The sequence below is a fragment of the Temnothorax americanus genome, unplaced genomic scaffold, assembly GCF_048541705.1.
Source record: "Temnothorax americanus isolate GAGA-0224 unplaced genomic scaffold, ASM4854170v1 Scaffold43, whole genome shotgun sequence".
Classification (NCBI taxonomy): domain Eukaryota; kingdom Metazoa; phylum Arthropoda; class Insecta; order Hymenoptera; family Formicidae; genus Temnothorax; species Temnothorax americanus.
Window position 1 is genome coordinate 56,279 of NW_027509581.1, and position 27,868 is coordinate 84,146.

General features: G+C 35.2%; 2 protein-coding genes across 7 annotated transcripts in view; both read right to left on the bottom strand.

The window, feature by feature from the left end:
* Window positions 1–568: 568 nt before the first annotated feature.
* LOC143903089 (uncharacterized) lies at window positions 569–4,316 on the bottom strand. Its single transcript, XM_077416482.1, has 4 exons — window positions 2,951–4,316; window positions 2,369–2,594; window positions 2,156–2,263; window positions 569–2,031 (listed from the first exon to the last, which is right to left on the bottom strand). Exons 2-4 carry the CDS (start codon window positions 2,483–2,485, stop codon window positions 1,906–1,908), a joined length of 351 nt encoding a protein of 116 aa, XP_077272608.1. The 5' UTR covers window positions 2,486–2,594; window positions 2,951–4,316; the 3' UTR covers window positions 569–1,905.
* Window positions 4,317–4,407: 91 nt separating this feature from the next.
* Rhogef2 (Rho guanine nucleotide exchange factor 2) overlaps window positions 4,408–27,868 on the bottom strand; it is a 90,441-nt gene continuing 66,980 nt past the window's right edge. For 3 of the 6 annotated variants that reach the window (XM_077416463.1, XM_077416460.1, XM_077416458.1), the window contains 8 exons: window positions 27,496–27,770; window positions 25,852–27,174; window positions 23,898–24,014; window positions 20,441–20,617; window positions 19,363–19,592; window positions 15,957–16,107; window positions 12,394–12,443; window positions 4,408–8,237 (listed from right to left, as the gene is read on the bottom strand). In XM_077416463.1, coding sequence (XP_077272589.1) covers window positions 8,136–8,237; window positions 12,394–12,443; window positions 15,957–16,107; window positions 19,363–19,592; window positions 20,441–20,617; window positions 23,898–24,014; window positions 25,852–27,174; window positions 27,496–27,770 — 2,425 coding nt within the window. In that variant the 3' untranslated portion in view covers window positions 4,408–8,135. The remainder of the gene's footprint in view (window positions 8,238–12,393; window positions 12,444–15,956; window positions 16,108–19,362; window positions 19,593–20,440; window positions 20,618–23,897; window positions 24,015–25,851; window positions 27,175–27,495; window positions 27,771–27,868) is intronic. The other 3 variants (XM_077416462.1, XM_077416459.1, XM_077416461.1) reach the window with 2 other exon arrangements.

Sequence of the window (27,868 nt, forward strand, 5' to 3'; positions counted from 1 at the left end):
TGGTCAATTCTTACGACTCACGACTTTACGACTCACATTGTAGACCTAGCATTAGTGCCCGTTTACAATAGGTGTTTTAAGCCCTAATGCTAAGACTCCATAGACGCGGAAACGCCGTGCGGTAAAGTGCGTTGACCAATCAGAAGGCTGCCGCAAGTCGCCTGCGGCAAAATCAAAATTTGTGATTGGTCAACGCACTTTGCCGCATGGCGTTTCCGCGTCTATGGAGTCTTAACATAAGCCCTAAGAAATTGACCAATCACAGTCAATTATTCTCCTCAAATACAACTGTGATTGAACAATTTCTTAAGGCTTAGGGCTTAAGGGCCTTGGCACATAAAAAAACTTAAGCAGTTAAACTTAAGCAGTAAGAAATCAACGGTATGGATTTGCTACCGCTTAGGGCCTTGGCACATAGAAAAAATTAAGCAGTTAAACTTAAGCAGTAAGAAATTAACGGTATGGATTCGCTACCGCTTAGGGCCGTGCTTTAAGTTCTTGACTGTAATTGGCTGATTTGCTTACTGCTTAAGTTTAACTGCTTAAGTTTTTCTATGTGCCAAGGCCCTTAGGGCCGTGCCTTAAGTTCTTGACTGTGATTGGCTGATTTGCTTACTGCTTGAGTTTTACTGCTTAAGTTTTTCTATGTGTCCGGGCCTTAAAACACCTATTATATATGGGCACTTAAAGCAAGGTTGTAGACCAGCACTTACATGCAATGGCCTTATGCTAAGACTCCATAGACGCGGAAACGCCATGCGGCAGTGCGTTGACCAATCACAAATTTTTATTTTGCCGCAGGCGACTTGCGGCAGCCTTCTGATTGGTCAACGCACTCTACCGCACTCATGGATGTAGGAATATCTGGATGGAGCGTAATGCCCGATCTACAATAGCTGTAGTAAGCTGTAGTAAGCCTCAAGATGTAAGAAATTGACCAATCACAGTCGATTATTCTCCTCACATTCGCCTGTAATTGGTCAATTTCTTACAGCTTGAGACTTACTACAGCTATTGTAGATCGGGCATAAGAGAGGGATAGTGAAGCCGGAGACGAGGGACAAAAATTGCCAATCAATATGGCGGCGACGGGTGACGAAACGAGCAAGATAATCTCATTTTATATTTAAGGTTATCATAAGTTCGTCTTAAAATGCTATACGGATTATTTCAGGTGGCTATACGGAGTATCTGAAGATAAACTTAAGATGATCTTAAATATAAGTTTAAACTATGAATCGGACTTTGAATGCTTTCGTACCGGAAAATAAAATAATTAATAATAAAAATCATCAAAATCAGCGTATGAATTAAATAACGTATAATTTATATATAACTTATATACAACTAATAACATATTATTTAAAAATAATATAATATATATTTATGAATAATATAAGTGAATATAAATAAAAAGAATTAAAGAAAACAATTGTAATGAATACGTATGTACCTTATATTATGTTTAATTTGCAAGTTTATTATTAAAAAATAAAATACAGCATAAAATATTTTTCTGTCCTTTGAATAAAATAAGTTTATTAGCCGCGTGTCTTTCGCTTAACATATAGTATCTTTGGTAATTGAACATCCAATTGAATACAGTATAAAATATTTTACTGTCCTTTGAATAAAATAAGTTTATTAGCCGCGTGTCTTTCGCTTAACATAGTATCTTTGGTAATTGAACGTCCATTTGAATACAAAATAAAATATTTTATTGTCCTTTGAATAAAATAAGTTTATTTATAGCCGCGTATCTTTCGCTTAACATAGTATCTTTGGTAATTGAACGTCCTATTGAATACAATCTGTTGTGATTGTACGTAGGCACAACAAAGTAATGAAGGCTCTTGATTATGACTATAATTATGCCTTTATTCACGAATAATATAATACGTAATATTAAGGATTAGGAATGGTTCCGATTAGCTGCGTGTCTCGTGATTCTCGTGGTAGTATACTACCGGCCAAGAGCGGGTGCGATCGTCGCTTACTTTTACGTCTTTGTTCGAGGCTGTTAAAAATATCCTGGAAAATAATTCTAATTTAAGGAACCAAACCAAGTATATTATACTATCAAATATTTCTTACAATTTAATCAATTACAATCAATTTCTTTTTAATCAGCAAAAAAATTAAAAGCTATATGTACCTCTGACGTTCGGGTGAAACTGGGATCTGATAAATAAGTACAAGACTCGTGACTGTGATCCTTAAGCAATAAGGGAGACGACGGTGGATCTTGTAGACAATTGTACACCTATAGGCAAGAGAAACAAAATTAAAAACAAGGATAAAGAACAATTATTATTAAGTTATTATTAATGTTATGTAAAATAAAGTGATAAAATAAATTATATATTACCTCTTGCGCTGTTCTATGAGCTTCGAGGTTTAATTCAGGACTATAAAGATCAGAGGTCCGTCTTGAGCCATCGAGACCAGTCAGGTCTGGGTCGGTTTCGGCATAAATATCTCGCATATCTTGCAAGTATTCGGCATTCTGATCTTCAGTGTTATCATTCACAAACGATGGTGATGTCGATGGAAACGCAAGTCGCTGTACTTGCTGCGCTGAGGAGAGTACCGAACTAGGGATAAAGAAATAATATATCCTGTTATAATTCAATATAAAAAAAGCAATAAAAATATTTTCACTATTGAGCATTAAAAAATACATAAGGATTATCCATAAAAAAATCTATAAAGTTAGATTTGTAATAAACTTGCGCGTGTTTGCTCTAATATTTAAAAATTGTTTTTAAATTAAATTAATCTTGAAAAGTTTTAATGTTTCAAAAATTGTACAATGCGTACTATAAACCATATGCAAGTAGTGTTTATAATAGAAAAATAAAAATTATGAGTTTATCGAATTATAGATTAATTTATATGTTGATTAAGATGTTGAAAACACATGTACTTTTATCAATTTTTAATAACTTACTTAGCTCTGTGAGGTGACTGATCTGAGCGCGCTGAAAATTCTCTCACCGGTTGTTGGGCTACTCTTCTTCGTGATCTCCTGAGACGGGTCCGGTAGAGTCCCTTTATAAAGGGACTCTAGTCGGGCGAAGACCAGGGCGCGGTGCGCCCACATTTTAAATATAATTTCAAACGCACCGTGTGCGCGGGCCAAGCGCGGCACCCAGTGCCTCCCGACGAGCGACGACGGCAGCCGAGTCGCCCCGAGGACGAGCGCGGCGCCGCGCCGCCCCACCACAGCGCGACGATCGGCGCTCCTCGCGAACCCGCCGCGCCGGGCGGGTATATAAACCGCCGCTCCGGCGAGAAAGACAGACTTCGTCGAAAAGCTCCGCTTCTTCCAGACGAAACCTATCCCGACTCCCAGGGAACACACCAAACGAGGTCCGGTGCTCCGAGTCTCGACTGAGAGCTCTCAGGTGTTCTCGCACTCCTTCAAACTTAACCCCGAAGGCACGGTTACGCGGGGTCGAGCGCGCTCGGCCTCGCAACGAGGGCTCTCGCTGCCGCCGCCCCGGGGCTCCGGAAATCTTCCTACGCTACGCGTTCCCGCACGCATATCATCGCGATACTGCGACATCCGCGAGCCTCCAGGCATTATACCGCGTTCGTCGTTAAATACCGCGCCGTTATCAAGGGCAAAGGCACTACCTGTAAATATACCGCGTCCGCCTACATGTAATACGTCTAGGTAATATACCGAGCCCGTGGAATACGTCTATGTAACGCTACCGCGTTCGTTGTTAAATACCGCGCCGTTATCAAGTGCAAAGGCACTACCTGTAAATATACCGCGTCCGCCTATATGTAATACGTCTATGTAATATACCGAGCCCGTCGAGTAAACGAGACCGCGGCCGCCTATGTACTACGTAATGTAACATACCGAGCCCGTCGAGTAACGATACCGCGTTCGTCATCAAGTGCATCCGCACTACCTCTTCGTTGTATATATCGCGTCATTTCGGGTATATAATTAAACTGTGAATAAAACTACTGCATGTCTCACTAAATTGGTTATTGTCTCTGGGCCTGTCATCGGACTCATGATCCCGCACACCAGTCCGCGTTCGATAAAGTCAGGCCGTTACAATACTTTATAATTTCGCTTTACAACGTAAATAAAAAGCTACATTATGTTAACAATAAGAACTTAATTTAGTAAAAAAAAATCTTGATTTTATTTGTTAACAGTCACAAAGTCCGAATTAAGCAACACCTAGGATTGACTAGTCAAAGTCCGAAGTGATTTTTCTTAGTTTCTAACTTTGACCAGCCGTATTAGTTATTCCTAGGATTGACTAGTCAATCCTAGGAATGCCCGCGTTTCGGGCTTTGACTATAATATATATATATATATATATATATATATATATATATATATAAGTATATATAATTGTTAACATATAAAGTTATACGTTTCAAGAGTTAAAAGCATTTCTTTATTACTTAATGTTTCCTTTCCTCTTCTTTTTCTTAATACAACAGTAGCTTTTCAAGATAGATTCCATATATGTAATCGGTAAAAAGACGAATACAAAGAATTACAGAAATCAACTGCTCTTTTATACAATATAATAGTAATATAATAAAATAATATCAACTATAATAATGTAATCAAATATTTTATACATATACAATTATCGCATTTGTAATGATTTTCGTGTACTATTATTAGGAATTACCAGTGTTCTCTAATAGCAAAGATTTTATGTAAGTAGATGAGTCCTCTCTGTAATTAACATAACAAGAAAAAAGGAAGAAAATTAACAATAAAAAAGAATAAATGCTTTTGTGATCTTGTCATACTAATTATTTTAAATTTTGATAGAATTTTGTCTGCCTCATTGATTGTCTCCAATAACCTCTAATATCTTGCTTGAAATACTCACTAACATACATATGTGATACTTTAATTGTAAGATTCAACCATCTCCCTGTTAATTATTTCATAATGATGTCAAGAGCAAGGGAATTGTAAACAACCGTACAATCATGGATAATTCAAATTCATGTAAGTAACCCTTTTTAAATAAAATTACTTTAATTTATTGAAGCAGATAGGATATTTGTTATTAGTTCAAAAAAGTCATGCAATTACATGAAAAAAATGACAATAATTGTAATATTTATCGTTATTTATTGAATCGGTTCTCAAAAACAGATTTATCGTACCTTCTAAAGCAAGAGACAAAATTGTTGGGTATTTGTATTTAAAAATTATTCAAATAAGTAAAAATATTGTAAGCAAAATAATCACCTTTGAATTCAGTAAACTTTTCACAATCTAAGAAAAAGTTTTCTTAATTTCTTCTTCTAAAAATTTTAGATTTGACTTATTTGAAATAAAGCTTAAATAAAAAAGTATGCATGAATCCGCATGTATGGGTATATGAATGCGTGTATATGTGAAAAAACTTCCTTATTAATCTAACAATAGCATAAATGCATGGTTATTTGTTGCACATTCCTATGAAACTTATCAAGTTGACAGCCAAGTTTATACTATATTTTATAAATATGCTTTAATTTCATTGATAAAAAATCATTTACATGGATATAAAATGCTATTGTTTATATGTATTTCCTTGCTTTTAACAAGTTAATCGCTATCATGAATTTTTAAAATACCTCTTACAGTCAGAATAATCTTATTTCACAAGTTTCTACATAAAGGAACAGTACATGTCACATAAATTACTGCGTATAATATTGCAAAAAGATCATTTTTTGTACTTTATAATCTAACAGCATTATATTCATTCATATAAAAAATGTCAGAAAAATATGTATGTAGAAAATAATATACTTCATGATTCAAATACAAATTATAGAAAGTTAAAATATCAATATAAATTTAACTCACTGCTAAATGTTTTTGGTGTTTGTAAACTTCCGACGTTTTAATTTCATTTTTCAAATCCTTACATTTTCAGATTCCAAATATTCGGATTCTACAAGTCTTTACATTCTAGAATCTATAAGTATATTTGAATTCTGAAAAATCTTATCTTATTTTTTTGTTATTTTATAAAACTAGTTAGTCTACTAAAATTGCTTTAAAAAAATTGAAAATTTTTATTTAAAAAGTTTTTAAAAGTAAATTGAAAGAAAAAAAGTTATGCAAAGTATATCTGTTTTGAGACATCCTGTATGAAGCCACTAGTTGTCACATATATATACATATCTGTTAATATATATTGTATATGAATCTGTACGTGTGTATTATACGTAGAAAATTTGTTTTAAGTACATAAACTACCGTCTATTTCATAAAAAATGTATTTGTAGTCTGAGATTCTTGAATTCCTATATCCCAAGATTCTTGTATTCTTGTATTTCGTAGCTTTTGTTACAAAGCTGTAAATTCTTAAAGAAAGTAGAATCTAGTAGAACTTAGAATTCATAGAATCTTAGATACTGGACTAATTTGCAAATATTTCAATGCTTAGCTTAACGAAGCCCTCGAGTTTTGGAAGCCGTAAATTATTATTTGTTTTAACGTAAAGTATAATAAAGTATAATGCAAAATTGAATTCGCAGATCTTTCTCATGGATTATACATAACAGTTCTAATCGTACAATTATCCTAATATATGTGTTTATTGAATTCTTTTAATTGTTCCAGATCGATATAAGACATGGAAATATATCATTATCATTTATAAACAGTAGCTATTGAATGCACGACTTTGTAAAGATAAGAAAACAGTACTTTTTGTTTACTTCTTGCTTTTCTCTTTAAAATCTTGCAAAGGCATCTTTCTACATTTCTTATGTACAAGATTAAAAAATTCAAGTTAGGGTCAAAGCACATAACATTGCGTAGCGATATACGACAGTTGTAGTCGTGGACATAAAGGTCAAAGCACATAACATTACTTAGCGATCTACGACTATCGTATATCACTATGTAATGTTATGTGCTTTGGCCCTAACGCACAGGCTTTGGCGTATTCTGACAGTCAGAATACGCCAAAGCTTGTGCGTTTCTTATGTTCACGATTACGACTGTCGTATATATCGCTACGCAATGTTATGTGCTTTGGCCCTTAATCTTTCCTCAACTATTTTTTTGTTTTTGAAATAATTGAAACTCAAATTTATATGCCTATAGGCTGATAACTTCGAAGAAATTAATAATAGCTAATAATAATTATATCAAAATGAATTTTTTACAAAGTTTCCTTTTTTTCTTATTTTACTATTTGTCTTTGCATGTAGAGTTCTTAAGTAAGAATAATGATAATAAAGTAATATACAGGACTCGGTTTGCAACACAACGCAATGATGTATAAAAAGTTGCATTTGAGAGATTAGTACAAATTATGTAAATCCATTTACATAAAATCTTTGGTAAAGACATTAATTATTGATCCATCTTTCGATAAATATAGGAATAAGACAAAAAAAATTAGCTGTTTTATTGTAATATAAATACATTTAAAACATTTAACAAAAATATAAGTTGCAAATAATATAGGACATCTTAATTACTCAGTATTTATTATTAAAAAATCGACATTATTTACGAAACATGTCTAATAATTATTATATTATTTGTTATAATTAATAACAATTATTTTACTTATTATATTACACTAATATAATAAGTTGCGGATATATTGTCTGATACTTCAGCAAGCAATTTTTTCATGGGATTATGTTGAAAAAAATTTTCATATTAACAATTCATAGATTTATTTGAAATCGGATTGCACAAAAAATAGGCAACCTAGAAATTTACATTAAAAAACAATAGTGAAAAGAACATTTATATGAGCAAAATATGGATTATTTGAGAACGTGATAAAATATCTGTAGGATATATTCATGAAGTAATGCATTAAATCCTCAATAATTAAAAGAGATAACACTATGCAATGTATATAGCATCAAAATTCCCAAGAATTATAAAGTAAATAAAACAGCTAACAACTTTTGTTCCTCCTGTATGTTTGCGACATTATCATCCAAGATAAAGAATTATATGCAATATATGTTTGCATGTATATGCGTCGTCCGTTTTTCAGTTCTTTTTACAAATAATTTTGATTTCTTCCATTATGCGAAAGCGTTCCAGCACCGCTCGTGAAATGCACCGCATCAAGAAAGATATAATCGATAGAATGTTTCTCAGCAGTGTTTCAACCGACGCTGTCGCCCATCACTTCAGTTTCCGCCTTAAGCTCAAGATTTTCTGCATCCCCGTCTGTAGCCATTTCTTCATGCGCATTAATAAACTCCTGCTAATATATAAAATATATTATAACATGAACTGTAGAAAGAAGAATATAAAAATTAAGAGCGTTAACAAGATAACCGTAGTCAACCATTTTCTTAATCTAATCTCTCTTGTCAAGATTACTTGATTTCTTTATTGCCTACTGCTAAGATACACGATTCTCTATGGCAGCCAAATTGAAATAAAATCAGAATAAATAACTTATATCTTTAAACAATTTCTATATATTGTGTAATATACAGAATGTTCCAAAGCCACAGAATTCTTTTAACAGACAGATTCTGCAGTCAATTTGAAATCAATTTTTCCTTAACGAAAAATGTTAAGGCATTAATTAGTTTCGGCTTATAAGCATTTAAGGCTTCTGGGATCTCACCGCGGTCATATGAGATCGTGAAATCAGAGGCGAGAAATGACAGACATTTATATGGAAAAATACTTTTGACCGATTTAAAACACTTTTAAAATATTCCGAAAACTATTCTTTTCCCTTGAAAGTTAATAAACAGCCGTAAAATAAATATAATACGAAGCCTAGTCATGCGCATTAGCCTGTATGATTAAGCTTCGTATTATATTTATTTTACAACTGTTTATTAACTGTCAAGGAAAAAAATAGTTTTTGGAATATTTTATAAGTGTTGTTAAATCGATCAGAAGTATTTTTTCATCCAAATATCTTATTATTTAAAAATGGCATGCAAGAATTCTCAGCATATGATTTCTCGCCTTTGACGTCACGATATACCACGGCGACTACAAAAAAGAAGAGTTTTCAAATGATGCCTTTGCAAACTAAATTTCAAGAAAACAAATTGATATAAAGATTATAATTTGTTAGTTAATTTCAGGTGGAAATTCATTTTAATAAAGTTTTAATATAAGATTAATTGTAAATATATACAAAAAGTATCAAATTCCCGTCTCATCTAATTTTTTCGTAAACGCGAAGTGAGAGGAAATTGGAGAGAAATATTAAGCTCCATATCCTATCCGAAGAATCGAATGAAGGTATTTTCGATTTTCGGAACTGACCGGAAGTAGTAGCTACAACTTTAAAATTTTTAATGGAAACATATGTCGTGTAGGGTATCGTTGAATAGATCTTGAAAAAAGAAACATCTTTTATTTGAACATACCTAATCGTGATATCTCCAATCGTTGAGGAGAATCGACTGGAAAACTAATTGGTGATGATGTCATAATAGTAACGAAGTTTCGTATTCGAAACGAGAAATATTACTTTTACAAATGTTCAATGTGCCTTCCGTCTTAATTTAAACAAAGATGGAAATAAATTCGTCTTAATTCTTAGATTAAATTAAACAAATTCGGGAAGCATGCCGATCATTAAGTGATGCAAAAGTCCTTCGAGCTATAGATAACATCAATGACAGAATCCGTCTTTGTTTAAATTAAGACGGAACAAACATTGAACATTTGTAATGCTTAATAAAAATAATATTTCTCGGATACAAAACTTTGTTATTATTACACCATCACCATTCAGTTTTCCAATCGTTTTCTCCTCAATAGTTGGAGATATCGCGATTATATTCAAATAAAAAATGTTTTTCTTTTCAACATCTATTGCTACACGACATATATTTCCATTTTAAATTTTAAAGTTGACCGCAGTAGTCATTACTTCTGGTCAGTTCCAGAAAACAAAAATATCTCGATTCAATTCTTGGGATAGAATATAGGGCTATACATTTCTCCCCAATTTCCTATCACTTTTATAAAAAAATTGGGTGGGACTACTAGGACAAGTAGTCTGATACACCCTGTGTATATACAGGGTGTAACAAACAGGTTCGCCCTAACACGTTCAAAGATACCAGACGTATTACGTATTTCTGCACATCCAGTCTGTACATGTTGGTACCGAACCGAACAAACCGAACATGTATTGTTCACGCAAAGATGCCATTTTCAATATCTTCTTTAATTTTTGTACGTATTTCGATAACTTAAAAGGTGCGAATTCATGGGACGCTCGTTTCAGCGTATCGCGAAATCACGTGATTTCGCGCTGACGCTAGCGTCAAGCAAAGAAAGCTGGATTTTCTCAGCTTTAGCGTCAAAGCCAAAGCAGCGCGAAGACGCCGAAAATTTGACGCTGTTTTCCTTTTCATGAATTTCAATTGACGCCGACGTCACGTGTGGTCATGCGACCTTCTTGCCGCTGAAAATGAGCGTCGAGCGTCAGCATGAAAAGGCACCTAAAACGTATTCTGTTCGTTAATAAACCGAATTTAAGCTTAAAAATTGCAATGCCCATACTCGGTAAAACAATGGCCGCGTTCAGCAGACACAACTGTTGAGTTCGTCTTATCAACACTCTGCGTTGATTGGTTGGTTCTAAAAGTAAGAGCCAATCACGTTCGACTGAGCGGCTTGGTCTGCTGAACGCGCCCATTATTTGCGGACGCACGCACGCACGCACACTTCTGTACAAAATGTCCGTGCGTGCGTGCGTGCGTGCGTGTACAAAACGTGCGTGTGTACATTTTTTATAAGAAAAAAATCTCCTAATTTATCAAAAATAATTTATCAATTGGTTAAAAAATCTGTCAATTTTAAGGTCCTGGTCCCTAAATCGAGAACTCTGCGTTGACGGTGGCGACGTACCGTCGCGGCAGAAATAATAACTCTCTCCAATGGAGAATTTTGTCCTTTGTGACATGTTGACAACCTATTTTGCGTTGCGTTATATTTCTTTATTATTCGCTCTGTACTTGTGCTATAACGTTTAACGTATTCGTGAAACTCGTAAAATTTAACGTATGGTAAGATTTGCAAGAGAAATACATATGCGGAAGGAACATTATCCACTCCTTTCGAGTCGTCAAATGGCTTGTTTTTCCGTATGTCTAGGCCTCGTTTTATGGCTGTTTGTTTATTGTCGAGAGAAAATGATAGTATCCGTTAAATTTTAGAAGTGTGCTGAAACGATCTATAGTGATTTTTATTGGAATGTCTTTTTATTTCGGAAAATACCGCAACATAAAATAGGGTAATTTCTCGCCTCGATAGCAAGAAATTCAATATGGCCGCAGTGACTACCCAGGAGCCTGAAAAATGTATTTTGTACGGATTTTGAAATACCATGTATGTACAGTATATTTCTAAAAACATGCTATATACTATAGGGGAGACCGGGGCGAAGTCGTCACTATTTTTTCGGTGCCGATTTTTAACAACAAAACAAATAATTTTAGTAAAATGTAAAATACTGTTGTAAAGAGTGAACCCTTGGCTACAAAATTTATAAGGACAAATTTGGTTTACGTCGCTTTGTTCAACTGGTATAAAATGAAAACGACAAAGGTGCAAAAATTGAAATGTCAAAATTGCTGAGGCGGAGTCATTACTCCATTCTCGGACAAGATTTTAAATAAAAATTCATAATTCCGATCATGAAAAATGATAGGATATATTTTATTAATTATTTTTTAATAGAAAAATAAAAACATTAATTAAAAACACGATGGCGGAAAATAATTACAACAAAAGCGTACACACTTATGTGCCCTACGTTCGCACGAAATGCACTGTTTCTCGTCAGCTCTATTCTGTAATCTCTGAGCACACGCAGCATATATATTATCCAAGTCCTCGCCGGAATCCAACCACTGCTGCTTCTTTGACTTTGATTTTCGCCCGAAGCCTCCATGATATGGCTTGGTGACGACTTCGCCCCGGACACAGATTTTAAGTTTGATCGTTCATGAAATATTAAAAATCAACAAAAATGAAAAAACTTCACTGGATTCGTGTTCAGCATGCATTACTCTTTAGAATCACTTATCTTGAGATTCGGAGAGAAAATAATATTTAAAATATTTAAAATTTTCGACGCACAAAAAATTTTACTTTTGACCTCCGAAAACACGTTTGCCTTAATGAAAATCACAAAATGGCATATAATTTCACTAAACTCCGTTGGTTACATAGGCACCATAAGTAGTGTTTACAATATTAATGGCGAGTTCACACGACATACAGATTTCGAGATAATTGTAGTGACAACTCCGCCCCGGTCTCCCCTACTATTCCTCTTATAAAATAATTAACAAATGGATTAAAATGTTTGTTAATTGTGAGTAATATCTACTGCACACAGTCGCATATATAAATTGAAAGATCTCTCTTACATCATGATGAGCGAAGTCACTGCTGCAATTGTCTTGGCATACAAGGTCATCTACAAAAAGACATTGTTATATTTTATTTAATTAAATCGCTTTACAATAATTCAGGGTATTCGCTTAAAAAGTTTCTGGAAAGTATAAATGATTTTTCAGACCTTTTTTCTCATAAATGAAAAAAATGTAGAAACCTTGTAGCTTTGCATATGTATTTGTTACTTTATTATCATTTTTATCTCGTTTCGAATAAAAATAATTAATATCTATTAAAATATACAATGCAAGTGCTGCCATTTTGAAGTGTTTGTCCTCGATGTATGAGTGTCATGATTGAGCCCATTATAATCATAGCAAATAAAAAAGTTTATTTTAGTCAATAGGCTTCTCTATAGTCTGTACCTCAAATATTTATAAAAAACTATATAAAAAGAAACGTTGGTGTTTTAAAGAAAAAATTTATCTTTTTACAAAATTTTTTACCCTAAATTGCTATAAAAAAATAAAAAGATATTTTTATACTCTTGGTAGAGGCTATAAAGAGACATATATATATATATATATATATATATATATATATATATATATAATATGTATGTGATTTAATAGTATATAGAATCTGAGCCGTTTCCGAAACGATTGAGTTGACAGCGTGTGAGAGTGTGTGAGTAGAAGGTGAAGATTAAGGAGAGGCAGAGGAGGCTGAGGAAGGCGAGTGTGCGAGAAGGGAGGAGCAAAGGTGAGTGAGTGTGGAGAAGAGAGGGGAGAGTGGTGAAAAAGCGAGAAAAGACAGTATAGGGAGAAAATGTGACAGGGCTCGGACAAAGGATACGGTGGGATACGGCACGAACAATAGCTGGGGTAGAGGGGCGACGCGACAGGTGAGCACGTAATTGAAGCACGTTAAAGAAAAACGTAATATTAGTCGTTTATGCCTCTCAGTACTTAAAATAACTGCTATATTTTCGAAACTTTTTTTGTTTATAACTTTTTAATAAAAAACGAGCGACGGCTAAAACCTTCTGAAGGTCACTCAGGAGGGTGACCTTGACAACATATGTCAAGGTCAAGGTCATCGGAGGTGCCTCCCCTATACTGCATAATTACCGGAGATAGTAAATAAGGAGGGAGAAAAAAAGGAGGGGAATTGAGGAAGAAATAGAAGAGGAATAGAAAGAATACTTCATGAAGCTGTTGGGAGAAATGGAAGGGAAGGTGAGGATGGGGAAAGAAGGTGGGAGAGAGGAAAAGGAAGGAGAGGAGGAAGAGGAGATAAGTCTAGAAAAAATGAGGAAAATTATAAGGAAGTTAAAGGATGGAAAAGCTATGGGAAGGGATGGGATTCCAGGCGAGGTCTGGAAGCGAGGGGGGAAGGAGTTGGAGATTGGGCATGGAAATATATTAACAGGGTATGGAAGGAGGGAGGATAGCCGGAAAACTGGAAGGAGGGAATAATTGCGCCAATCGTAAAGAAAGGGGAAGGAAAAAGAGCGGAGGAGTATAGAGGGGTGACAATAATGCCGTCTTTATATAAGGTGTACACAGCCATTCTGGCCGAGAAGTTAAGAGAGGAGATAGAGGAAAAGAGAATAGTACCACAGAATCAGACAGGCTTTAGAAGGGGGATGAGAACAATAGACAACATCTACGTACTGAACTACTTGGTGAACAGAAGGTTAGAAAAGAAGGGGGAAAAATTGACAGTATGTTTCGTGGACCTTAAGGCGGCATTCGATTCGGTGGATAGAGGAGTACTGATAAAATCAATGAGAAAAAGAGGAATAAAGGAAGGGCTGGTGAGAAGAACAGAGGAAACATCACGAATCGGTCGATCCAAATTCTAGCATACCCAGACGACGTGGACGTAATGGGAAGATCAAGAAGAGATATTGATAGAGTATATGAGGAATTGCAGAGGGAATCGGACAGATTTGGCCTAAGAATTAATAGTGATAAGACGAAATACTTAGTCACAACCGCAAAGAATAAGTCAAGAGTGTGCAGAGATTTGGTGTGTGGAGACTGCACCTTTGAGGCGGTGGAGGAATTTAAGTACCTGGGGACGCAAATCAATAAAAATAACATAATTAGCGAGGAGATAAAGATGAGGATTATCCAGGGCAATAAGGCATACCATGCACTCTTACCAATAATAAGATCCCGCTCGGTATTGAGATCAACCAAGATAAAAATCTATAAAACGCTGATTCGTCCTGTTGTACTATACGGATGTGAGGCATGGACAATAACAGAACAAGACAAAAACCGACTCGCCTGCTTCGAAGAAAATTTCTGAGGAAAATTTATGGCCCATTAAAAATCGGCCCTAATGAATGGCGTATACGCTATAATTTCGAACTGTACGACTTGTTTAAGGAACCTAATATCGTTGGAAGCGCCAAAGCAACTCGACTGAGGGCCGGACACATAATGCGGATGAACAGCGACAGAGGTGTCAAAAGAATACTAGACAGCAAACTGTATGGGACTCGGAAAAGAGGTAGACCGAGGGAGAGGTAGATCGATGAGGTAGAAGACAACATGAGAGTGCTGGGGACAAAGACATGGAGGTCGACGACGATGGACAGGACGGCGTGGAGGCAAATTGTTGATTGTTGTGAAGGCCAGGACCCACAAGTGGCTGTAGAGCCGGAGGAGAGAGAGAGAGAGAGAGAAAGAGAGAGAGAGAGAGAGAGAGAGAGAGAGAGAGAGAGAGAGAGAGAGAGACATAACTTTTAAATAAGCAATGAACAACAATTAAGTTATAAGGAAAAGTTATTCAGGGTCATCATGTCCTTGATAACATATGTCAAGGTCAAGGTCATCGGAGCTGGCTGTGCAAAGAAAAATATTTACAAAAATCTGTTTGGCCCAAAATTTTTAATCGCCACTGTATAGTACTGGACGGAGCATGGAACTGAAACCGTCTTGAGAGACGTAGAAAGAGACAAGACGATGTGTGGGTAGTAGCGGCTCATGAAGTTACGGAGCCATAACCTAGGTAGCAAAGTGATGTGAAATAACGTATTAATAACGTCTTAATGACATTTCTAACGTCAATAATATATCAAATAAGAAGTCTTTAGACGTCATCCTGCTACCTGGAAAGATAGCCGCTGCACTTAAAAATTTTATACATAGCAATACATTAAAAATGTTCCCAACTTACAAGAATACGGTACTGTTCCCTTTCTCCTTAGACACAACTCAATCAATGACAACAAAATAGAAGGAAAGATCCGTGCCCACACATCTACTTCTCTTTTTCTAGGTCCCTCAAGAGATAAGAGATCAAAGAAATCTTGCCACATGCTCCGTCCAGTACTATATGTCGATAGTAAAATTTTAAGTTAACCGCTTCATTAGTTTTTAAGATATTATGGCATCCATCAAGGACAAATATTTCGCAACATTGCACTTTATGAGAAAAAAATCCCAAAAATGGCCTATTTTTCAAGTACTTTTGAACAAATATCCTCTTAAATGCACCTGGTTTTTAATATATATATCATACTAAGTTATAAATATAATGTAATAATTATAAATAAAATGAAATAAAATAAAGTACTAACCAAGCATCGTTTGCGTGTGAGTTGTTGTGGTTATTATTTCCGAAAATTCACGACGCTGTACGTCAGTGTCAAGCGCGTGTATACGTTCCCTGCTTCTGCGCAATTCCTTCCGCAGCTTCTCCCGTTCTTCTTCTCTTTCTTTTATAATCTCCTGCAATTTATCAAAATACAACATAGTTTTAGGAGAAACAGAAATATTAAAATACTTCTAAGGACAAAAAGTTTTCCTCATTATTAATGTTTTCTTAAACTTTCTGCATTTAAATGTATATTCACTTTGGAATGAAAAAAGGAACACGGCCAAGTACAATTAAAACAAACAAATACAAAATTATACGCGAGTACAAAATTGATGCAAAATTAAGACTTTAGAACATAACTAATAAAAACGTTCCTGTGTTATCAAAGTCACAGAGTAATATTGTGAAGATTACAACCGACACGACGCTCGTTGTTTATTAAAAAGATATTAATATAACTGAGAAATATAACAGTTTGTGTCAGTACTAAGGGAAGTAATTTACTGATATATGTGTATCGCAAGCAGGGGTGGGTGGGAGTGGACCTCGGTTCGCGTAAAAAGTTGAAAACTCGAGCCGTACAATGATAGACTTCGTTTCGTCCATAGACTTAGGAAGAGATAGACGGAGCGTAAAATGGTACTAGGGACATGGGGGAGGGTAGGCACGATTACGATAATTTCGGCCCCTTGATTTGACGATGGTTTCTGGTAGTATTTTTTACGTTAAACAAAAAATTATATAGGTTTTATCTAGGACTAACTGGGTTTTTAAGAGTAAGAAAGACGAGAATGGTGACGTTATGAGATACAAAGCGCGTCTAGTTGTAAAGGGATGTGCTCAGACGAAAAGATTAGAATATGAAAAAACCTACGCACCGGTAATAAGATACAACTCTCTCAGGTATCTTTTCGCACTCGCTACAAAATATGATTTGGACATTGATCACTTAGATGTCGTAACCGCATTTCTTCAGGGAAACCTCAAAGAAGAAATATACGTCAAGATCCCGGTAAGATAGTCAGACATGACATTTGTAGGTTAAAGAAAGCAGTTTACGGATTGAAGCAGGGAAGTCGCTGTTGGAACAAGAAGATCGAAAGAGTGCTAAGAAGTCTAGGTTTCAAGAGATCGACAGCGAATCCATGTGTATCAAAGGAATCAAGGCAAAAACATCCTAATCGTTGGCATATATGTAGACGATGTGTTGATTCTCAGCAACAATCAAACGCAAAGGCACTTCATCAAGGAGAAGCTCAGAGAAGAGTTCAAGCTGAAAGACTTAGGTGAAGTTAAGAATTGTCTATAGGAATTCGAATAACTCGAGATCGCCAACGTAGACTACTATGGATCGACCAATCTCACTACATTAATCAGATCCTAACTAAATTCAACATAAAGGATTGCAAACCAGTCTCAACGCCCCTTGACAAGAATCAGATCCTGACTCATGTATGTGAAGTTAGCCCCGCACTTTTGAATTTTTAGTTTTTTTTTGTGCCGTATTGTGCTACGTTTGTGCTGTATTGTGCCGCAAACCGCAACTCCGTAACTCAAAGCGTATTCAAAAAAATAAAAAAAAAACAAAATCTTTGATAGCCCCGCATTTTTCAAATTTTTAGTTTTTTTTATTGTGCCGTATTGTGCTGGATTTGTGCTGACTTGTGCCGTTGATAACTTCGATAACAATTAAGAAAAAAAATAATAAAAAAATTATACTAGCCCCGCACTTTTATCGAAATAAACCCATTTTTTTTTGGTTGATAGATAATAATTTGTGCCACGTTGTGCCGTTAGAACTAACTCATATCTCTTTTCGTTGGGCAGATAAAAAATATTAAATTTTTAAACAAAATAACAATTAATTACTTCAAAAACGCATTTATCAAACTTCTGTAAACTGTGCTGAGTTTTGCTAGATGAGTACAACAAAGAAATGGCCAAAAATGCATAGAAAGTTGCAGGGGTTGAAAATAATGGGCACGCAGCACAACCATCTACAGAAAGCAGTTTTTAAGAATTCCGATTTTCAAATCGCTATAACTTTAAAACCGTGACAGGAAATGAGTTGTGCTGGACGGGCACAACAAAGCACAAGTCGCAAAATTTCATTTCCTGTCACGGTTCAAAAGTTATAGCAATTTAAAAATTGGAATTCCTAAAAACTGCTTTCTGTAGATGGTTGTGCTGCGAAAACTAACGACTTGCGGACATTTTGTTATTAACAAAAGTTATTGTACTCGCCTAGCACAATCCGGCACAATTTTAAAAAATTTGAAAATGCGAATTTTTCTTCTCACCCTCATCCCCTTTAGCTCATTATTTTCAACCCCTGCTACTTTCGATTTTTTTTAGCCGTTTTCTTGTTGTGCCCGTCCAGCACAACTCAGCACAATTCGCAAAATTTCATTTCCTGTCACGGTTCAAAAGTTATAGCGATTTAAAAATTGGAATTCCTAAAAACTGCTTTCTCTAGATGGTTGTGCTGCGAAAACTAACGACTTGCGGACATTTTGTCATAAAGAAAAGTTATTGTACTCTTCGAGCACAACCCGGCACAATTTTAAAAAATTTTAAATTGTAAAATTTTTTTCTTACCCCTATTTTTCCCTCTCTCTTAGCCCATTATTTTCAACCCCTGCAACTTTCTATGCATTTTTGGCCATTTCTTTGTTGTACTCATCTAGCAAAACTCAGCACAGTTTACAGAAGTTTGATAAATGCGTTTTTGAAGTAATTAATTGTTATTTTGTTTAAAAATTTAATATTTTTTATCGGAGTTGCGGTTTGCGGCACAATACAGCACAAACGTAGCACAATACGGCACAATAAAAAAAAACTAAAAATTCAAAAAGTGCGGGGCTAACTTCACATACATTCCGACTCATGAGATGAGTCCAAAAACGGACAAAAGGATGGTGGGTGGGAGGGAGGGAGGGAGGGAGGGAGGGAGAGAGAGAGAGAGATCCCACAATATCTATCTGTCTCAGGCTCGTTTTCCACCTACGGGCGTAGCATCGCAGTGCCCATTCCATACTTATATATCAGTGGTTAACATGAATAAAAAAAGCTTGATAGTTGCAATTAAATCCTATCTCTAATTTATAAAAAAGAGTAAAGCAACATTATGATCCATCGTTCTTTACATTTTAACAGAAGCAAATATAATCAACTTCATTTTTATAGAGCTGTAAACAAGAACAGGTAACATAAATACAAACAAAGATATTATAACCTAAAATCATATATACATGTTTCTGACGTCTGCTGTCTGTCTGACCGCGAACTACTCATTTGTTAATGAACCGAATCGTAAAATTATTAAATCCTAAGCTAATATTTTTCTATTTAGGATATTCTGTAAAATAAATAATGGTCATATTTACCAGGAGTTGTGACAGTTGTGAGAGCTGGGATGTGAGATAATGGCAGATCGGCTGTATCATTCTCATGACTGATTGTTGAGGATGCGAGTGACTTCGTAATGAAGGACAACCAGTAGCTTCACACGCAGGAGAGGATGTCCCATGTGATGTCGATGTCCCACGTGATGCAAATATTGTTTCCGTCTCACTTATATTTAATGCAGAATTCAACATTCCCATTAGCTGATCAGCTGTAGCCAAAAGTAAAATATAAGTGCTTTGTTGTGCATATGTAAACACTGTAAACTTATTTTATAAATAATATATTAAGTAAACATAAATTTTTTGTGCGATTATATCAATAATAATGTTAGTGTAACATTATCAGTTGCTATTTTCTACTAAATTATACAATGATGTACAAAATATTTCACCATTTCTCATCTCTTCTCAAACAAATAATTAAATATTTATTAATATTCCACAATGTCTCTACTCAAATCTTGGAAAAATTTTCATGAAAATTTGCTGATTTCCAGACATTTCGTTCAAATTGCCAATATTCGAATATTTTTTAATGCAAACTTCAAATAAATTTGATTATTTAAATTTTCTAATTATCTTTTTCTATTTGTATGAAAAAATTAAGAGCTACTTGTTTGAAGTATTAAATTTGGAAACAAGTAGATAATTTTTATAAAATAGGCATTTTACATTTCGTAAAATATTCACTTTTATCTTCAAGAAATATAATAACTAAATTCGTAAACATAAAAAATATGAACATTTATATATTCAAGAAAAACTATTTCAAATAAAACAAATTTTATATTAAAAAAAAACAAATTTTAAAAATTCTGTAACTATTGTAAGTATTGAGAACAGGATCTATGTTCATACATTTTTTACTCAAAATGACTTCTCAAATAATCAAAGTTTATTACTCGTTCTAAATTATTCTGTATAATAATAAATATATCATTTATATTTATTTCTATATTTCTGCTTTTGTGTGTGTGTGACAATATTATAGAATAATAAACTTTAATAAATACAACAACTAAATTTGGTTCTTAATGTTAGTACTAATAATAAATACTTTGGCTAATAGCAGCAAGTATGAGTTCAGCAGGTTCCTTTTCCATCGCAGATGGTTCAGATGCTATGTCTGCCACATGTTCAAAATCTTCTTTAGGGATATTTAATATATCCGCCATCAATACTTGCTTTTCGAGTAGAGCTTGTTTGATTATTTCATCCTTACGCCTCAGACATTCTGCAAAATTTCAAATATTCATGATTTATTTTCGCTATTACATAAAAATTTGTTTCGTTATTGTCATATAAATTATATTGGTAAATGTCTAGGTTAAGAGCGACCTCACCGACTTCAATGACCTTGATATATGTTGTCAAAGTCATGACCCCGAGTGACCTTCAGAAGGTTTTAGCCGTCGCTCGTTATTCGTTAAAAAGTTATTAACAAAAAAGGGAAAATATAGCAGCTATTTTGAGTATTTGAAGGCATAAATGACTGATATATATGTCGAAATAGTCCACGCATACACTTTCCACGCAAAACGAGGTGCCACATGGGTTCGTGACGCGCTTTACAAGCTCGTTTAAATAGAGGTGGTATTAAACAAGATAAGTTAGTCAATCATCTATGTGAAAAGAATTGGAGGAGACCCATTTTATGTATTACTAAATGACATAAAATATGTGTATTCAGGAAATTAATAGAGAATATATAATGTTGCATTATGTATATATATGTATAAACGAGCTTGTAAAGCGCGCCACGAACCCATGTGGCACCTCGTTTCGCGTGGAAAGTGTATGCGTGAACTATTTCGACATATATATCAGTCCTTTATGCCTTCCAATACTCAAAATAGCTGCTATATTTTCCAAACTTTTTTTGTTAATAACTTTTTAACGAATAACGAGCGACGGCTAAAACCTTCTGAAGGTCACTCGGGGTCATAACCTTGACAACATAAATCAAGATCATTGAAATCGGTGAGGTCGCCCTTAATCTAGACATTTACCGAAAAACTTAAGTAGTAAAGATGCCATTAGATGGTAGCATCGAGCGTCGAGCGTCAAGCGTCAAACACGCGCGCAACACCCTTAGGGTGAAGTCCCATGGAGCCAGCGTACGGCGTACCGGCGTATAGTGTAAAAAAGCTTGGCTAATCACAGGCTTTACGCTCGTTTTTGTTACGCTAGCACAAACATTAGCTGTCCCATGGAGCGTATTTAAGCGGCGTAATGATTAATAAGGCAATCTCGGTGTTAATTTACGAGGCTTATTTTCAAAATAGATACTCGAGGGGTCTTGTGATAGATAGATTTATTTAATTTCAGCTACAAAAAGCCAAGAAATGGACTTGGTTTACAATATACCTTATACACACTCATACCAACTTTTTTAACTTAACGCGTGCAACTATTAATTCATTATTCCGTACTTTCTTAATTTTTTTTAGAAAAACCATTCCTTAAGCCCTAAACGACTTAATCCAAAGGAGTCTTGTGATTAGTTTATTAATCATTACGCCGGCGTAAATACGCCCCATGGGACAACTGATAAAATTTTCAGCGCGCCTTTTTAACACATACATTCATACATGAACCAATATTTCCATATGCGTGTGTATTCGCCCACTTATCATTGTAGCATAAACGCCGGATAATTTCAAAAACCAGCATAACATCTGTGCTAGCGTAACAAAAACGAGCGTAAAGCCTGTGATTAGCCAAGTTTCTTTACGCCATACGCCGGTACGCCGTACGCTGGCTCCATAGGACTTCACCCTCACAAGACTCCTTGAGTATCCATTTTGAAAATAAGTTTGTAAAACAACACTGTGATTGGCTTATTAACCCTCAGCCCTTGCCTTTGTTTTCGACTAACGTAACTCCTGTCCATGAGTCGTTCGTGTTCTGAGCTTATTAAATAACTTTAAAAATGTTTAAAAAAATCTGAAAAAATTAATAGAATATCTTTGAACTTTATAGAATACGAAACAATACTTTAGAACAATAAAAAATTTTAAATAATTGTTAAAACAAATAAAATCGAAAAAGTCGCCAAAAAAACGTAAAAATATAAAAAAAATCATAACTCAGTTTAAAATTGACGTAGACTAAAAAAAATTTTTTTTAAATAGAAGCTGAAGAGTTGTTCTTTAAGGAAAAAATTACGTCGATCTTGTATTATTAAAAAATAGTATTTTTTTACAATTAAAAAATACGTATTTCCGATGTCATTAGATTCATGAAAAAAGGGAATAAAAATAAGATAATCATGTAATATTTGTTTTAAAATGCATATTTATAGAAAATATTATATTGTGAAAGTATGATAAGTTTGTATTTTTATATTTTATGATTAATTACAATCCCGGCATACACATATGCAATGTTCCTCACACATATAGGTCTTAATTGTCTAATATATTTAATTTTAATACTTATCTAACTTCTTTTGATGTTACTTTTCTTAAAAAGCCACAAAAACAATTTTTTATCAATCAATCAATCTCCCTCTCTCCCTCTCTCCCTCCCTCCCTCTCTCTCTCTCTCTCTCTCTCTCTCTCTCTCTCTCTCTCTCCCCCGATTCCCAAAAAAATCGGTAACGAAAAACTATACAGTTTATAGCACTCCCTGGGAAATTCTACCCCTACTTCATATATAACTTTTTGCGATTCGGTCAATTAATTCCCGAAAAATTTGAAAAATTTCTGATACCGGCTTCCAAAAATCAGTAACAAAAAATTATACACTTTATAGCATTCCCCGAAAAATTCTACCCCCGTTTCATATACAATTCTTTGAGATTCGGTCAATTATTTTCCGAAAATTAAAAAAAAATTAGAAAAACCGGTTTCCAGAAAATCGGTAACAAAAAACTATACACATTATGACACTCCCCGGAAAATTCTACTCCTGTTTCATATATATTTCTTTAAAATTCGGTCAATTATTTCCCGAAAAAATGAAAAAATGTCGAATACCGGTTCCCAAAAAGATCGGTAACGAAAAACTATACACTCTATAACACTCCCCGGAAAATTCTACCCCTATTTTATATACTTTTGGTAAAAATTCGGTCGAATAGTTCAAGAGTGTATAAAGGACATACATACATACATACATACATTCATTTTTATATATATAGATGTAATATTCAACTTTCTTTGTATATTTATCAATATAACATTCAAGAAAAACAATGAATACGTAAGCTTTTATAATAACTTTATAAAGAAGTAATTATAATTACGTTTATTATAATTTTTTTATTTAAAATTGCATTCTCTATCGACTCTATCAGACTTGTCCTTCCATTTAAGAATATAATAAATGTGCAAAGGATATGATTTGTTATTTAAATGTCTACATTTTAAAAATACATGTCACAATAATTTTTATGATAAAACCACTAAGGATATGTGAAAGCTTCATAAAACGTGAATAGCATTTTATAGTCATTGCTTAATCAAATTGTGATAAAATAAGCTAAAATTATTAAAGAAACATGCTCGTACCTATTGGCGTAAGAATTGGTTCGGCAACATGTACCGGTGGTACCTCCACGTGAACTTCCAATGGATCTATCAATGATAGCTGAGTACACGTAACCAATCGTAGAGGCTCTGCCATACCTGTATGTATAAAAAAAACTATTAACAACGTTAAAAATATCCCTTTTTAATTTTTAGAGATAGTCCTTTTAGAGATCAATATTACTAATTTTTTATAACCCTAAACATCACAAACGCGCGCTACGTGCGCGCTATTTAGCTACACAACAGATACACACAACTGTAAAAATATGCCATGACAGCCGCTCACGAAGTAATTTAAGCGCAGCGAGAAAACCAATCGGGATCGCGGAAAAGAGCCGCACTTTTGATAGCCCCGCACTTTTAAAATTTTCAGTTTTTTTTTATTGTGCCGTATTGTGCTGGATTTGTGCTGACTTGTGCCGCAAATGCGAGATTAATAACTTCGATAACAATTAAGAAAAAAAAAATATAAAAAAATTATACTAGCCCCGCACTTTTATCGAAATAAACCCATTTTTTTTTATTGATAGATAATAATTTGTGCCACGTTGTACCGTTGGAATAAACTCGATATCTCTTTTCGTTGGGGGCAGATAAAAAATATTAAATTTCTAAACAAAATAACAAATAATTACTTTTAAAACGCATTTATCAAACTTCCGTAAACTGTGCTGGATTTCGCTAGATGAGTACAACAAAGAAATGACCAAAAATGCATAGAAAGTTGCAGGGGTTGAAAATAATGGGCTAAGGGAGGAGGAGAAATGGGGATGAAAAAAAAATTGTACAATTTAAAATTTTTTAAAATTGTGCGGGATTGTGCTAGGCGAATACAATAACTTTCCCTAATGACAAAATGTCCGCAAATCGTTAGTTTTCGCAGCACAAACATCTAGAGAAAGCAGTTTTTAGAAATTCCAATTTTCAAATCGCTATAACTTTTGAACCGTGACAGGGAATAAAAATTTGCGACTTGTGCTGAGTTGTGCTGGACGGGCACAACAAGAAAACGGCTAAAAAAGAATCGAAAGTCGCAGGGGTTGAAAATAACGACTTTGACCAGCCGTATTAGTTATTCCTAGGATTGACTAGTCAAAGTCCGAAGTGATTTTTCTTAGTTTCTAACTTTGACCAGCCGTATTAGTTATTCCTAGGATTGACTAGTCAAAAGCCGAAACGCAAAACTTATTTCGGGCTTTGACCAAGACGCTTGGTCGTTCCCCAGGATTAGTCAATCCTAGGAATGCCCGCGTTTCGGGCTTTGACTATAGCATATATATATATATATATTAATACAGGCTCTGCATATTATAATATAAAACTGCATCTTGGGGGAATATGCCACTACTTAGATAGAGGTAAAATGCCAGTACTGTTTACAACTTCCTAACCTACTAGTAGTAGGTTAGAAAGCTGTAAACAGTATAAATAAATATTTTGCCATATAAATATTGAAAAAATGTTGAATAAACACGTTTATTTCATGCGCTAAAAAAATTATAGGCTACGTACTTAATATTTTCCAAAATTGCATTCCGAATAATTTAGACTACTTGTAGCACACAGAGTACTATTGAAATGCAAAGAAAATAATAAAAATATTCTTTTACATGTTTTTTGACAAGAATACCCTTCTAAAGTTAAATTACTATACATGTTTGTATATGTGGCATATTACCACATAAGTGCTGTGGGTAATATGCCACTTTGTAACACTTTTGTATTTCTTTCTTTTTAATAGTAAACAATCAAAATATTTCATTAAAACCATACATAAATAACAGATAAAAGAAGGAAAAAAAAGACCAGTATGCAAAGATACCTGAAAAAAAAAGAAAGAGAAATAGGGAAAAAATCATATTTTTCTTAAGTGTGGCATATTTTCCCCCGAGTTACCCTATACCATCTACTTTATAAATGTATAACGCGATACCTGTCGTTGGCGACTCAGTCGATTGTACCCGCTGTTGCATGTGTTCAGCTGTAGGAGTTCCCGTAACAGTAGCGGTCTCCGGCATCTCCTCATCATGCTCTTGCATACCAGCAGCATTTTGTCCAAGATCCCTCGATTCTCGATCCTGTGGCTGATCTTTCTCGACGGTTAGGTCGTCCGCCTCCATTGCGGAAGGCGACACATCTTCCGTCGTGTGCATCGGTTCCTCTGACAGCGTGGTGGACGGCGTTGGTCTTCTGCCCTGACGATCGCGTGCTTTGTAAGCCTCAACGGCCTCGGAGATATGTTTGCACCAGAGCTTACGCTCTGTCGAGGACGGTGCCACTAAATTGTACATCTGTGCGCCGTTCTGCGAAGTGTTGACGAGATAGAGGGAATCTTTCTCGGCAGCGTTGTGACGCACCAATACAGTGGATAGTTTAACAATTGGACTCAGCACGGAATTGCCCGCCTGGTTGGTCGTATTGATAAACTTAAGCAAATACTTATCGTCTTGCCGATGTAGAAAGAAGATCGTATCGTCAAGCAGTACTACATGCAGATCGACTAGCTTCGGCACCGAGCGATTTGGCATCGATCGATTTGGCTCGGTACGCCGCCATTGTAGTGGCCCTTCATAGATCAACTTGCGCTTTGTGATATCAAGATTCTTGAACTCTTGCACAGTTGGATGATCAAATTTATCAAAGGCCGACCGATCAATTGTTCGTTGAATCTCTGTGAGTCGTTGATGATCCTCGGCCTCTTTCACCGCCTGATTCACGCGACTCAGGATCTCTTTGCTGCGCTCGAGGCTGCGTAATATGGCTGCTTTCTCTCTCTCGTTACTGTCCAGCGTATACTTAGCGAGGTTTTCAAAGAGCAACGGGTACTTTGTGAGTCGCAACATGCCGGTAAGTATGTGATCTTTCAACTGGAGTCGGCGACACAACGGATTTGCCTCCACCTCGTTCAGGAAAGCGTTCAGCTTAGAATCCTTACGTCGACGATCGCGCAGAGCGTCCAAGGCAACTTGCTGCTTAGCACAATAAATTGATGCAGCCTTTTCAAACACCTCGCCAGCTTCGCCGTCAAACATCTCCAGCAGAAGCTCGCCTACATCGCTCACGCAAGAATTCTCCTTCTTCTTTCGTTTCATCGCTTGGTTAAAGCGTGAATGTATCATCAGCATCTCATCCAGATTAGAGAAAAGCAACTGAATCTGATCCAACGGCAGCACTTGGGACTCCAACAAGGGTTTGTGGAAAACGTGTGAAAGCACTTTCAACGCGCGAACGTGAGAACGTTCGGTGTGAAACAATTCTAAAAAAAGAGAATTTAATATTCATATAAATAAATGTTAAATGTGCATATATACAACTGTAGCATGTAAAAGAAGCAAAAGGAATAATCCGTCGCTACAATTCAAATAATAATAGTATTCAAATAAAATTTGAAAAAATGCATGCAAGAGGAATTATCCTGTTCTTAACTCATTTGAATCAAACAAACTATTCTTAACTTACTCCTCAATCTTCTATTGTAGAAGTATAAATTTGGTAAGCAGTTTATCGATTTTTTAAATCAATTAAGATATCCAATGTGATCTCTTACGATCTCTATTATAACAAACTGACTACTCACCGTTAATAACATCCTGTCTTTTTTTCTCGGAATTGCTGAGCTGTGAGAGAACGTCCTCGGAGACAGCCTGACTCCAATCCGGCGGATCAGCCTCAACATCGACATCGCTGTCCCACGAAGTTGACGCGTTTGCCGCCGATGAGGTCGGATGTACCTGCTCCAAACTAGTACTAGGACTATCCAGGCTTCTCGTCGAGAGGCTGCTGTTTGACGAACTGCCGGCCGAGTTCCCGGGAAATGTGCTGGAGGGCTGCTCGCAATCACTGGAACCGACTCTATAGTCAATCGTTAGCAATATTTATGTATTTTACTACTTACTAACTATAATATATCTAGCGGCCGGTATCATTTGATGCAATTTGCGCTATCATTA

Coding starts and splice junctions, on each gene's coding strand:
- LOC143903089 (XM_077416482.1), bottom strand. CDS start 2,485: ATGCGAGATATTTATGCCGAAACCGACCCAGACCTGACTGGTCTCGAT. Junction 2,264..2,368: donor CTCATAGAACAGCGCAAGAG/GTAATATATAAT, acceptor TCTTGCCTATAG/GTGTACAATTGTCTACAAGA. Junction 2,032..2,155: donor GTTTCACCCGAACGTCAGAG/GTACATATAGCT, acceptor ATTATTTTCCAG/GATATTTTTAACAGCCTCGA.